Source organism: Schistocerca gregaria, chromosome 7, assembly GCF_023897955.1.
Source record: "Schistocerca gregaria isolate iqSchGreg1 chromosome 7, iqSchGreg1.2, whole genome shotgun sequence".
Taxonomy (NCBI): domain Eukaryota; kingdom Metazoa; phylum Arthropoda; class Insecta; order Orthoptera; family Acrididae; genus Schistocerca; species Schistocerca gregaria.
In genome coordinates, this window is record NC_064926.1 from 558,830,456 (window position 1) to 558,845,965 (window position 15,510).

Sequence of the window (15,510 nt, forward strand, 5' to 3'; positions counted from 1 at the left end):
TTTTGGCCAAAAGCTAACATGTATAGTAGTGTCTATGTTGCGCCTGTCTGCAACTGAACATCTCCTCTACATGGCATGTAACAGTACGCCATTTTCATTACAGCAACATTTGTATCATCAGCAAGCAGGGTTATGTGCAAACCATTGATTGGAATCTTTGTCATTTCCACCAACAAAAAATAAGAGAGGTCCCAGAACACTGCCCTGTGGTACCCCAATTGATACAGTATTAAAATCAGATCTGTAAACAATACTTTGGTTCTTAATGTTTGCTGAGGTAATTTCTACTGCCTATTATGGGGATATGACTGAAACCATTTTGTCGCCACTCCCTGTATACCAACAGCTTCTAACTTGTCTAGCAAGATATCATATTGGACATGTGTGTGATTTAGGACATGGATTGAATCAAGATATAAATTACACAGAAAATGTAACAAAGAAAATGTATTTCAAACATTTAAGGATCTCAGGTTCAGCACAATTAAATTAATGGCAGAAAAACAGTTAAAGAAAATATAAAAAACATAAAATCACAGTAATAAAAAAAAATTAAGTAACAAAGTAAGTCCAGTATTCTGTCACTTCATCAATATGAAGACAGACTTAGTGTGTGTCAGGAATACTGTTTGTGGAGCTTCTGTCTACGTACCTTGTTCTTTTCCTTTTTACACTCGCATACAAACAACAACAACAACAACTACTACTACTACTACTACTACTATCTGTTTATATTAAACATCTGCTACATGGATTTTTTTCAATGATTCTATTTGCTATGATAAATTGTAGATGGAGTGCACGAGGAGGTATTTGTTCACATTCTTTAACTGATTTCCCAATTTCTTTTTTAATATTGTTCATATAGACTGAAATTTAGTTGAATTCCTAATTTCAGATATTACAGAGTTAATCTCTTTCCTTAAAATAGTGCAGCATTTCCTGCCTTATAAAATCAGCCCTACTCCTCTGTTTGTCCTAATCATTTCATACAGTTTCCTTTCCACAGTACATGATGTTTTGACTCATTGTTTCATGGTAAAACAGGTATCGAAAACTAACAGAACTCCATTCATAAACACATTAGATTTAGAATGAGTATCTTTAACATTATGCACAGCCATCCAGCCAGCTTCTTAGTAATTTAAATGGGCAGTGTTGCCTGACTTTTTATTTAATGTACAGTTCTTGCTATCCTTTCTTATGGATTCCTTGTGTTGAATATCTATCTGTTAACTTTTACTGTTTCTTACATACATGAGGACTGAGTTAAGTTGCAGAAATAATCGATCCAGTAACTGACTCTACTGTTTGTTACCGCTAGTTTGAATATTACCTTTAAAGCTATTCCAGTGCCAAGTTATTTATGTTCATTTACGAATGTGTTTGTGAGTTGCAAAAAATAAAAAGAAACACATGCAAGTGTTTATTTTGTGGACAGTTACATACAGTGTCACATCAGTAGAAGACACACACATTTGGTGTGCCATCGACTATGAGATTTAAGAAATTCAAACTGAAATCCAGGTTTTGGTGCTGTCCCCTCCTTCAATGCAAAAACTGGACATATTGCTGTGCAAGAACTGAATACTGAAACAGTGTACAATTCTACATTGGCTCAGCAAATGCAAATAACAATGCTGACTACACAACACTGTGCATTTGCTCTTTCTGCTGTGCCAGGAATGATGTGATGCCAGATATGAAAATGATGACTATCCTCCTGACTTCTTCCACTTTGTGACGACAGACAGTCAAGAGCAATGAACTGCCCATGTGTCAGTTCAAGTGGTACTATGATTCCACCTTTTATGCCTGAACAACAAAAATTTGCTTTGTCATGGAAAATATTTTTTACACCAACAAGTTACTGATAATCATGAACAATTTATGCTAATAGCAATTTAGATCAGTGGATGACAGCACTGGTGTTTGACATTAGTGTGCATCTGCCACATCATCAAGCGTATCTTATTCTGAAGTCTCAATTAAATGTTCAACAATAATGGAAATTCCTGGATAGAACAACATGTTCAATAAGGGAAAGGCAATCACTTGGCAATAGTGGATTGATGTGTGCAGCACTGACACATGTAATAGAAACCATTATGTGCATCTATCAGTCTGCTATAGGCAAATTACTTGTTTGCTGCACCAAATCACCAGACCAAAGGCTTAGGCACATGCTTTATCAAGGAAAAAAAGGGTTGACAAAACCCATTCAGAATTTTGGCATGACCTGCCAGGTACAACAGTCACAATTACAATTTCGGACTATATGTTTTTGCATATTTCAAAACAGAAATTACCATCAGTAGTGGAAGTAGCATTGGTAGTGCCCTATGATCAACCTATAAATAAATTGCCAAATGCGGCTGACATAATATACGCAACATTGGACTTATTAGCATCTCTTGCTAACACATCATCTGCAGACGATGTTTCAGGTGACTCAACTTAGGGGATGTCAAACTCGCCGAAACAGGTGGCACTGGCCATTGCCACTGTCACACTCCGCCACCCACTGAGTTTCCCCAAAAGGTCTGGGGTTTATGTGCCACAACTTAGATGCTGGCCAACCAGATTCGAATATAGCACCTCTGAGGAAGACCTTAGTAAAGAGCCGTGATCCTGACACACAACAGTGCCAAAATTACCAGTGGCTTCATGATAAATTCGTATTTGCTGGTGCCACATGCTGTGATGTACCATGGTGGATTCTTACCATCTGTTATGATTTTTCCACTCTCAAAACTAACTATTCTTTCTAATCTTTATCGTATTTTCAACTAGCTCTGCAGATTATGAAGAAATTGATGAAATGTATGATGAGATAAAAGAAATGATCCAGGTAGTGAAGGGAGACAAAAATTTAATAGTCATGGGTGACTGGAATTCGACAGTAGGAAAAGGAAGAGAAGGAAACGTAGTAGGTGAATATGGATTGGGGCCAAGAAATGAAAGAGGAAGCTGCCTGGTAGAATTTTTCACAGACCGTAACTTAATCATAGCTAACACTTAGTTCAAGAATCATGAAAGAAGGTTGTATACATGGAAGAACCCTGGAGATACTAGAAGGTTGCAGGTAGATTACATAATAGTAAGACAGAGATTTAGGAACCAGATTTTAAATTGTAAGACATTTCCAGGGGTAGATGTGGACTCTGACTACAATGTATTGGTTATGAACTGTAGATTAAAACTGAAGAAACTACAAAAAGGTGGGAATTTAAGGAGATGGGACCTGGATAAACTGAAAGAACCAGAGGTTGTAGAGTGTTTTAGGGAGAGAATAAGGGAACAATTGACGGGAATGGGGGAAAGAAATACCGTAGAAGAAGAATGGGTAGCTTTGAGCAATGAAATAGTGAAGGCTGCAGAGGATCAAGTAGGTAAAAAGACGAGGGCTAGTAGAAATCCTTGGGTAAGAGAAGAGATACTGAATTTAATTGATGAAAGGAGAAAATACAAAAATGCAGCAAGTGAAGCAGGCAAAAAGGAATACAAATGTCTCAAAAATGAGATCGACAGGAAGTGCAAAATGGCTAAGCAGGCATGGCCAGAGGACAAATGTAAGGATGTAGAGGCTTATCTCACTAGGGGTAAGACAGATACTGCCTACAGGAAAATTAAAGAGACCTTTGGAGAAAAGAGAACCACATGTATGAATATCAAGAGCTCAGATGGAAACCCAGTTCTAAGCAAAGAGGGGAAAGCAGAAAGGTGGAAGGAGCATATAGAGGGTCTATACAGGAGCGATGTTCTTGTGGACAATATTATGGAAATGGAAGAGGATGTAGATGAAGATGAAATGGGAGATACGATACTGCGTGAAGAGTTTGACAGAGCACTGAAAGACTTGATTCGAAACAAGGCCCCTGGAGTAGACAACATTCCATTGGAACTACTGACAGCCTTGGGAGAGCCAGTCCTGACAAAACTGTACCCTCTGGTGAGCAAGACGTATGAAACAGGCGAAATACCCTCAGACTTCAAGAAGAATATAATAATTCCAACCCCAAAGAAAGCAGGTGTTGACAGATGTGAAAATTACCGAACAATCAGTTTAATAAGCCACAGCTGCAAAATACTAACTCGAATTCTTTACAGACGAATGGAAAAACTAGTAGAAGCCAACCTCAGGGAAGATCTGTTTGGATTCCGTAGAAATACTGGAACACGTGAGGCAATACTGACGCTACTACTTATCTTAGAAGAAATATTAAGGAAAGGCAAACCTACATTTCTAGGATTTGTAGACTTAGAGAAAGCATTTGACAATGTTGACTGGAATACTCTCTTTCAAATTTGGAAGGTGGCAGGGGTAAAATACAGGGAGTGAAAGGCTATTTACATTTTGTACAGAAACCAGATGGCAGTTATAAGAGTCGAGGGGCATGAAAGAGAAGCAGTGGTTGGGAAGAGAGTGAGACATGGTTGTAGCCTCTCCCATATGCTATTCAATCTGTATATTGAGCATGCAGTAAAGGAAACAAAAGAAAAATTCGGAGTAGGTATTAAAATCCATGGAGAAGAAATAAAAGCTTTGAGGTTCGCCGATCACATTGTAATTCTGTCAGAGACAGCAAAGGACTTGGAAGAGCAGTTGAATGGAATGGACAGTGTCTTGAAAGGAGGGCATAAGATGAACATCAACAAAAGCGAAACGAGGATAATGGAATGTAGTCAAACTAAGTCGGGTGATGCTGAGGGAATTAGATTAGGAAATGAGACACTTAAAGTGGAAAAGGAGTTTTGCTATTTGGGGAGCAAAATAACTGATGATGGTTGAAGTAGAGGGGATATAAAATGTAGACTGGCAATGGCAAAGAAAGCGTTTCTGAACAAGAGAAATTTGTTAACATCTAGTACAGATTTGAGCGTCAGGAAGTCGTTTCTGAAAGTATTTGTATGGAATGTAGTCATGGATGGAAGTGAAACGTGGATGATAAATAGTTTAAACAAGAAGAGAATAGAAGCTTTCGAAATGTGGTGCTTCAGAATTATGCTGAAGATTAGACGGGTAGATCACATAACTAATAGGAGGTATTGAATAGAATTGGGGAGAAGAGGAGTTTGTGGCAGAACTTGACCAGAAGAAGGGATCGGTTGGTAGGACATGTTCTGAGACATCAAGAGATCACCAATGTGGTACTGGAGGGTAGCGTGTAGGGTAAAAATCATAGCGGGAGACCAAGAGATGAATACACTAAGCAGATTCAGAAGGATGTATGCTGCAGTAGGTACTGGGAGATGAAGAAGCTTGCACAGGATAGAGTAGGATGGAGAGCTGCATCAAACCAGTGTCAGGCCTGAAGACCACAACAACAACAACAACAACAACAACAACAACAACATTTTCAATATGTTTATTTATTGGCATGTGACTCTTACGAGAAAATTACAAGATCTTATTTAGACTTTATTTCACTTGAATTTGTTGTTCAGATTACACTGGTATAATTAGTTATCATTAGGGCTCTCAACTAGAAAACACAATTAACTGATGTCAGAACTAAAGCTCACGACATCTAAAACTTTACGAGTGAATCAGTATATTTGAGAAAGGTGGCCCATACCAACAAGATGTCTAGCAGCCCACTTTCCTGTAACACACTCTGAATTATCAGAAACTAGCTATCTTCCAAAATAATTGAAGTTCCGGGCCACTGTCATTTTTGACTGCAGATTTAATCATAACCATTATTAGATTCTGACTTTTTACAATCTACTTTTGTTATCTTATGGCATAATAAAATATTTTATATCAAGTAGCACTCACCAGTCTCAGTAGAGAACACTCTGAAGCTGTTGTCCCAGAAACCACAAGCAACAAGAAACCGGCTGTCTACTGTTGTTACAAAACAGTTGGAACGTATCCGTATCTTTTGGCTAAAGTTATCACCAAGATGTCTTCTCATGGCTGGATTTGAACTGCTGCCTGATTGTGCTGTGCATACAGAATAACACATAATGTTACTTGCATCTCTGAAGCACACCGAATATTTTCATATTGCAAATTCAGATTGTCAACTTACAAAGTACAGGGTCCATTGATAGTGGAAGATTTGCTGTGGGTGTCTGTGGAGTCTCAGCGTAGCTTGGGGACTGAACAGATGCTGCAAGGAACAAAATAATGTTATGATTTTCTTATTATTAAGAGTCAAAATCATTTAGAACTATCCAAACGATAATGCTTTCACCATATGCCTGTTATTTATTTGCAATTTTGGCTACACAGCAATTGTCAAGTGAATACTTTCAAAATTATTTACATATCACATCCCTGTGTAAAAGTTTTGAAAACCTGTGAGATACGCTCACTTGCTACCATAACAAAGCATGTAAGTGAGATTAATATGATGATCCCATATCGTCAAACAATGAATATGATGTTCTTGAAATTTATTATGCCTCCAATTGCAACAGTGTATCCAGAAGGAAATAAATAACAGTCAAATGGCAACAGTATTATCACTTTAACTGAATAATGTTACATTCTTTCCTTATTTTTATATGCATTATAAAACATGAAAATTATTTCAGAAACAATCTGAGTATCAAATTTGTACAGATGTGATTTTAAAGTTACACATGCAGGAAACCTAAAAAGAAGTATGACAGCTAAAAACAAAATTGCAACAAAAGGCAGGTTAGAAGGATGTTTACTTATCTACATACGAAATTTAGGTGCTTCAGAGAGAGTTGAGAATAATGTAAACCGGCTGAACTTGACATGTCCATTGTCAGGAGCTAAAGACAAAAGAAGTGAAAGGAAAATTGTTCACTTACTTACTATGCATGCAAAAATGTGGTGAGCGGCAGCAGTCAGCAATAGGAATTAATTCAAAGGCTAGTTTTAAAATGACAAACACAAGAAATGTAAAAGAATTGGATGTAGCTTCATCTATTTTCCATGTGTGTGTCTGATAACTAGACTGGAAGAGATGTCCACTCTTCCATTATCTTCCTATCTTTCCTCTCATTTTGGCTAAAGCTTCTGATTTATTCAGTTCTGAAATGATTTTGCTAGCACTACTAAACTGCCAAGTAGGAGTTTTAATTTATCTGTACACAGTGTTTGAAACTGTACTTTGATGGTAATAATAAAAAAGGGAATACTTGACCTACCTGCATAGCTGGTGTTCCACTTGTTTAGTGCAAACTGCTGGTTTGCAGTCACAGTGACAACGGACGGAAGTGGCAACTGGGGATATGTATTTGCCGAAATGTGACAAATAGGTGAGTTAGATGGAAATTTCATTGTCATGCAGACATCTTCTGGGATGCTGGAGAACATCATTGGAGACTTGAAAAACAAAACAAACCTTGTTAGTGATGGAATACACAAGTCATCATGTGCAAAGCTATTAGCTGATTACTAAAGACATTGGTAAAAATAGTTTCATTTACTGGACCAGGCAATTATGATTCTATACAGATATTGCACTTATGATTTTTCAGCAAGCAGGGGAAATACCAGATGGAAACTGATCAAGAGCCTCACCAGATGCATTGCAGAACTCCTAGGAGGATGTGGCTCCATTAGAAGCTGCGAAGGTGTCTGGCCAAAGTTACGAATCTGATTTTCAATGGCCTGTGGGGAAAAAAAAATACACTGTACATAACTGAACAATGACAATGGATTCCTTTTGTTTATCAAAGTAGATCTCTCACCTCTTTCATTACTGGATCACTAATACTGTCCATGTCCACACTTCCTTCATATGTCAAGTAGTAAAAGACATTTGTTGCTCTGACAGCTTCAGGGCCTTCAATGGAACAAAAATGATAGAATTTACTAAGGTAAACATTAGCTTACAAAATACTATACAGCAACTCAAATAATGGAGAAAGACTAGTAAATTCTTCAATAATAGATAAAACAATAAGCAATGTAAGCAAAGCATGTAAGCAAAGCAAGGAACCAATGATATCTCTTAAGACAGGCAGAGAGAAAAGCTGATGAGGTTTAATTGTTACAACCGGCTATAAATAGCACTCTTCTAGGTAAAAAACATGAAAGAACTTTCAAACATCTCATTTACTTGTTAATATATCACATCATCATTTTTTTATTTGACACAGTTCTTAACAGTCTTTTGTTCCTTGAGACTCTTTTGGTATTATTAAACATACAGAAATATATAGTTCTGTTTCGGACATTGTTCACAACAGAAGTCATTTAATTGCATTCTAGCTGGCATGATTCTCTGAATCTAAAGCACTTTTAAATTTCAGAAATGAATGTAAATCACATTACTCACCTCTCTGTTTATATCCAAAAATGAGGTCAATCCACTGGTGCAATTGGCAGGACACAAATTCAGATTCCAAGGCCTGAAATGAACAAGAATCTACTAATTTCCTTGCCAAAATGAATACGGCCATCTGAATCACTAAGGGAAAATGAAATAATGTAGGATTTGTGGTTCTTTCAAGACAAAAATCAGTTTATTTTAGACTTCATTGCTTCTCTGAGGCACAGTCCAATCAGGAGAACCACAGAAAGAATACAATTACTGTTTTAAGTATCTACTCCACAAATGAAGCTGATCACCACCCAAAAATGCATTCGAACACCACAGTAACTTAATGAGCATAGGTGGTATGCCGCTACTTTCTCTGAGAACTGGTTGATCCAGACAAACACAAAAAGCTCTAAAGTACGAATTTACTTTTTCAGTGCACTGCCACACATGAACACCATGTATGCTGCCAGAATAAGTCTAAGGCAAAACTACACACTTTCTGAAAAATATTTGCACTGATTTAGATACCAGTATACATCCAAAACAAATATCAATCATTTTTGTTAAAACATTAAAATAAATCGGAACATATCTAAAGATTTTCAAGTCCTGTTTTAAATGAAAATGTAAGTGTTATGAAGTAATGCTGGAATAGGGAAATTGTAACCATTTTTTCATCACTGTTTGATGTCATGTCACAACATTTATTTCATGTTTCATCTAGTCATCAGTCTTTTGAAGGCAGTAGTTTAACGCACTTTACATAACATATGTTGGTGAAAGACATGCCTAAAGTAATAATAACTTGTAGATATTCTTTTGATGAACACAAATGTGAGTTTGCTACACACATTTTTATGACAATACTGCAATCTGAAAAACACATTCAATTTTGGATGTGGTTACAAGATTAAAGGGGGCACAGAGAATAGGTTTTGGAGTAAAGCCATACACATCATTATGAATCATAAGTAATGAGCGAAGTCTCTGGACATCAATGGATTTTAGGCCTAGACTTCAAAACTAAACAGGCACTGCAGCTTTTTCCTCCTCAGTGATGAGAGATATTTTTTGCAATAATAAACTCATTTCAAAAAGGGAACGCAAGAGCCACGTCTTTTGAACAGCAGATGATCAACAGGAACCAGCCCAGAGTTATGTTGTACAGTGAGAGGCTTCTTTTGTCAAATAAGTAGTGGTTTGAGGAAATCAATGATGTAGTAAATGCCATGGATAAAGGATGGTAGCTTGCAATGTCTCTGTGCTCTTGTTTCTATCTTATTCTCCTGCCCCATCTACTACCTGTGTTTTTTCTTGGTTTCTCTATCATCATCTCTCTCACCTTTTGGCACTACAATGTACAACTCTCTATTTCACACACCCCTTTCTCACCGTCCTATAACACCACAGCTCATCTCACCTCTGTTTCTCTTCATCTATCATTTTCACATATTCCCAATACATTCTTCCAAGTTTTAACTTGAAACTTCAAAACATAAATAATTATTACTCATTATTAGAACCTTCAGTTTTCAGTTAGAGCTATTATAGTCTTCTGTTACTTTTCACTCCTAATCTACTCCATAGTTCTCTTTTTAACTCAGAGTATTCTTCAACAATTACATATGATCCCTTTACTTGTCGAAGCCTTCCCCCACCCCCTCCTCCTCCCCAACTGCTTCTGGATATCAGTCAGTGTTACTCAAGTCATCATTGTTCCAAAATCTGGTAAGTAGTTACTGATTTCCAAGATTATGTTACACAATGCCTTTTTTTTTAATGTGTGCATTTTAAAGCAAAACAGTAATTACAAGCGTCCACAATTCACATGATGAGTGAGTCAATGAATTACTTTAGTGAAGAAGTGGAAATGAAATGTATAATGAACGTATTTATAATAATTACTTGTTAGGACTAAATTTTTAATGTATTTTTTGCAAAGTCTAGTAATGGCTAATATGTGGAAGGATAATGATGACTACTGGTATTTCAAACATTGAAGGATAGTTAACATTGGCAGTTGAGACACAGCAAGGTAGGATGGTTCCACTTGATACAATTCTACTCCTTAAACACATAAAATATGTTTTCTTTGTTCCGTTGTTCACATATTGCATATCACAGCTACAGAAAATCTAATTTATTATTCATGATACATCTGATAAACATTTATTATTCACTGCATAGTTTCCTGATTATTCATGACAACAGTATAGTTAAAAATCTTTATTTTCCTTCAATATCCATCATAGTTGTGATGACAGTCATTTCTTTGTGGTGTCAAGTTTCAAACAATCATGTCCATTTCCAAACCATGGTCTTAGATGTAAGTGTAAGATTAGATTAGATTAGATTAATACTTGTTCCATAGATCATGAATACGACACTTCGTAATGATGTGGAACGTGTCAGGTTAATAAAAGATGTCTGTACAAGAAATTACATTACACAAAATATTGCATGACACTAATGATTAAGTTTTTTTTTTTTTTTTTTTTTTTTTTTTTTTAATATATATATATCTAAAAATTCAGCCAATGAGTAGAAGGAGTTGTCATCTAGAAATTCTTTTAATTTATTTTTAAATGTTAGTTGGCTATCTGTCAGGCTTTTGATGCTGTTTGGTAGGTGCCCAAAGACTTTTGTGGCAGCATAATTTACCCCTTTCTGTGCCAAAGTCAGATTTAACCCTGCATAGTGAAGATCATCCTTTCTCCTGGTGTTATAGGTATGCACACTGCTATTACTTTTGAATTGGGTTGGATTATTATCAACAAATTTCATAAGGGAATATATATACTGTGAGGTTACTGTGAGGATCCCTAGATCCTTAAATAGATGTCTGCAGGATGACCGTGGGTGGGCTCCAGCAATTATTCTGATTACACGTTTTTGTGCAATGAATACTTTTCTACTCAACGATGAATTACCCCAGAATATGATGCCATACGAAAGCAGTGAATGAAAGTAGGCATAGTAAGCTAATTTACTGAGATTCTTATCACCAAAATTTGCAATAACCCTAATAGCATACGTAGCTGAACTCAGACGTTTCAGCAGACCATCAATGTGTTGCTTCCAGTTTAACCTCTCATCAATGGACACACCTAAAAATTTTGAAAATTCTACCTTAGCTACAGACTTCTGTTCAAATTCTATATTTATTACTGGAGTTTTGCCATTTACTGTACGGAACTGTATATACTGTGTTTTATCAAAATTTAAAGAGAGTCCGTTTGCTGAGAACCACTTAATAATTTTGTGAAAAACATCATTTACAATTACATCACTTAGTTCTTGGTTTTTGGATGTTATTACTATACTTGTATCATCAGCAAAAAGAACTAACTTTGCATCTTCATCAATGTGGAATGGTAAGTCATTAATGTATATCAAGAACAGTAAAGGACCTAAGACCGAACCCTGTGGGACCCCGTGCTTGATAGCACCCCAGTTTGAGGAATCAGCTGTTTTAACATTACACGAACCACTTATTTCAACTTTCTGCATTCTTCCAGTTAAGTATGAATTAAACCATTTGTGCACTGCCCCACTCAAACCATAATGATTTAGCTTATCTAAAAGAATTCCATGATTTACACAATCAAAGGCCTTTGAGAGATCACAAAAAATACCAATGGGTGATGTCCGGTTATTCAGAGCATTTAATATTTGATCAGTGAAAGCATATATAGCATTTTCTGTTGAAAAGCCTTTCTGAAAACCAAACTGACATTTTGTTAGTACTTTATTTTTACAAATATGGGAGGCTACTCTTGAATACATTACTTTCTCAAAAATTTTTGATAGAGCTGTCAGAAGAGAGATTGGGCGGTAGTTGTTGACATCCGACATATCCCCCTTTTTATGCAATGGTTTTACAATGGCATATTTCAGTCTATCAGGGAAAACACCCTGCTCCAAAGAGCTATTACATACGTGGCTGAGAATTCTACTTATCTGTGGGGAACAAGCTTTAAGTACTTTGCTGGAAATGCCATCAATTCCGTAAGAGCTTTTACTTTTCAGTGAGTTTATTATTTTACTGATTTCAGAGGGAGAGGTTGGTGGAATTACAGCTGTTTCAAACTGTGCAGGTATGGCCTCTTCTATTAATAGCCTTGCCTCTTCTAGTGAAGATCTAGATCCTATTTTCTCCACAACATTTAAAAAATGATTATTCAAAATATTTTCAATTTCTGATTGTTTGTTAGTGCACTTGTCATTCAATTTTATTGCACTAAAGTCTTCCTGTGCTCTTGGTTGCCCTGTAATCATACAGTTCCCTCCACTTACAGTTACATCTAAGGCTATGGTTTGAAAATGGACATAACTGGCTGAGAAACTACTCACCACAAATAAATAACTATTAACACAGTTGTGATGGATATTGAAAGTAAATAAAGATCTTAATAACCCAAGTTGCTGGTACTATCCTACATCAGAATGTTGGAACTTCATAAAATAGTACAGTTAGATTACTTGAAAATATTTTATTTAAAGAACGATTCAGAATATATGTTACACATAAACCGTGTGGATGTCAAAATTCAAGGACGTTAAAATGTTTGTTTGTTCTGAAATTGACTTAGTTCACTCAAAAGCCCTTATTCTCCACTTTCCAACAAAATTTTTGCTTTTCCAAAAACTCAATATTTCAAAAGGTACTTGTATCTGAAATTTTTGTTTTGTACAACGTGTATCTTAAAATGCAATGATTTCTGAAATTCAGTACTACAGTTTTGCACATTTGATTTTTCTATTTACAAAAATGTATACGTTCACTAAAATAACCTGTTAATTTATTAATTAGTCCAGTTATGGAATTGGACTTTCTTGAAATCTCTTGGCATATTTTGGGAACCCCTGTGCACATTAAATTACTCTCCCACAGAGTAGTACCTATAATTTGGCCATTTGTTGACATACAGATTCTAGATAAACAAACTTATTTCTTTGCCTGTAGTACTGCTGTATCCTTTAATTTTGCTATCTTTAACAGTCCGCTATTTTGTCAACTCGTAAATTTCTGTGATAGATGCATCTACAAATAGATGTTGTGCACAATGTGTGAGTCAATCAGGGGCTAGCAGATATCTCATAAACAATCTATGCCACTCAGAGTGACAAGATATGATGTTATCAACTTAAAAATTCTGTCAAATCACTCTGACCTCAGATATATTAGCTGTGAAAATTACTGAATACAATTTGCTTACTGAACTGTTACTAAGTGACAACAAATATGAGGAGACTGAAAAATAATTTCAGTAGCATTCCTTGCTTATGTTATTTAACAATGGTTCACCAAATTCAACAATCACAGTATGATGATCAAAGAAGAAAGGACAAAAGATTTATGTGGTATAAAGATCAAGTTCGTAAAGTTTCACAGTGAAATTACACAATACATATGCACAAAAAAAGGACCTCTGGAAAATGAACAGTTATTATTTTACTAATACCCTATAAGAACTGATTCTTCTTACCATTCTGTTGATACGAACAAATTCTTCAGGAGATGAAGCCCAGGGAGGCAGTTCTACATCTCCTACAGCTGTGCCATCTTCTTGCTGGCCCAGTCTATAACGATTCGCATTCACTAGCATTTCCGGAAGGAAGAAAAACTCTGGTATGAGTTCCTGTAAAGATATGCATGTCACAAAACATGAGGACTTCCATCAAATTCTTTATTCTGACAACAAAGTACTACCACAATTCTGTACTTGTAACACCTATGAATTTAGGAATGTCTCTACTACTAACAAGTGATTATTCTCCCTTTAAATTTGGCAAAAATTAATAATAATGATAATAATAATAATAATAATAATAATAATAATAATAATAATAGACTGTTTTGTGTGTCACCTAACTTTACAAGGTTAGACAGAAGGATAATAACCATTGGACACTCTGTACACAATTTATGATTTGTGGGTCCACCTTGATTCTACACTTTGTTAAACCCTAATTCCTTTCAGTGACAATTTAGCTAATATCAGTGGTCTTTTATTTCTCTCCTCACATATCATAAACATGTTACATGTCTGGTTTTCTCATACAGCATACTATGTAACTAATGTCAATTTATTTGCTAACTACTTTGAAATCTTCAATCTCATCCATAAAAAGGTAGCTAACAAATAAAATTTCATTGTGTGTTTACACCACAGCAGGCATCTCAATTTTGTCTGTCTGCTGAGTTTCTGCTGGTAGACAATACGTTATCAAAGATACCACTGTGTTCAGTAGAAGGTTTTGCTTTGTGCACTAACTGATCTGCTGACTGAGTTTTACATGTTGTCAGTCAGTTAATCTTGTGATTTTCTAGGTACGTGCATGAGTTTGTTCATTTATAGTTTCTAGAGACAAGATATTACAGGTTTTATAAATATATGTGTTTCTGTTGCACCTGTAGTGACAATTTCACAGAGTGCCATCAGCTGAGACTGATGTCAACTGCCGCGCTCACATAAACTGTCAAAAAGTTAATGCCAGAGGCACTGGGTTCTCTTGTGTTGTGCACTGCGATGTTACAGCTCTCCTTGACTGTTTATAGTTATGGAGATGTCAGAGAATTTTTTTTGCAATTAGAGACCATTCGTTTTTACTTCAACCTCATTTATTGCTACAGTTATTACATTGTTATTCAAGTACCTGCTGTATGTCATCAGTTAATGAAGTTACTCAATTAAGAGATCACTGGCATTTAAAATTAGACACTATTTGGCTAAAGTAGAACACACAATTGTACGTTTGGAGAGCTAACAACTAGAAGTTCAAACAATGGTGACCCTGATGTGATTTAGCCTGCACTATCACAAAGGAGTAACTCAATTTGCGAGTGAATCAAGATTTATGAACTATGGCAGTACTTCCAGAATTACCATATGTTTATCACCCTTCAGGCCACATAACCCAACACTGTGGTTTGGACAAGTGGAAGCCAATTTTGATTATGCTGGAATAGCTATGGACTCTACCAAGTTCACAATAGTTGTGAGCCAATTAGACATTCAGTATGCAGCCAAGATTGAAGACACGTAACAGCACCACCTACCATGAACTCCTACGAGAAGCTTAAGTCAGAGTTAATATGTAGAGTCTCTGCATCTTAAGAAGAACAGATTAGGCAAGATTTAATGCACGAGGATATTGGTAATAGGAAGCCTTCTCCGTGTCCTAGGCACTTGGAAAAAAAATCATTATTGGCACAGTGCCTGCCAACTTGCTACATGCATCCGCATCACAAGTG

The 15,510-nt window shown here is 36.1% G+C and overlaps 1 protein-coding gene across 6 annotated transcripts in view; it reads right to left on the reverse strand.

Annotated features, from left to right (window-relative positions):
• Window positions 1-15,510, reverse strand: part of LOC126281932 (neurobeachin) — a 2,071,601-nt gene that overhangs the window by 13,977 nt on the left and 2,042,114 nt on the right. For all 6 annotated transcript variants that reach the window (XM_049981271.1, XM_049981272.1, XM_049981275.1 and 3 more), the window contains 7 exons: window positions 13,742-13,894; window positions 8,268-8,340; window positions 7,678-7,772; window positions 7,508-7,597; window positions 7,132-7,309; window positions 6,039-6,119; window positions 5,783-5,950 (listed from right to left, as the gene is read on the reverse strand). In XM_049981271.1, coding sequence (XP_049837228.1) covers window positions 5,783-5,950; window positions 6,039-6,119; window positions 7,132-7,309; window positions 7,508-7,597; window positions 7,678-7,772; window positions 8,268-8,340; window positions 13,742-13,894 — 838 coding nt within the window. The remainder of the gene's footprint in view (window positions 1-5,782; window positions 5,951-6,038; window positions 6,120-7,131; window positions 7,310-7,507; window positions 7,598-7,677; window positions 7,773-8,267; window positions 8,341-13,741; window positions 13,895-15,510) is intronic.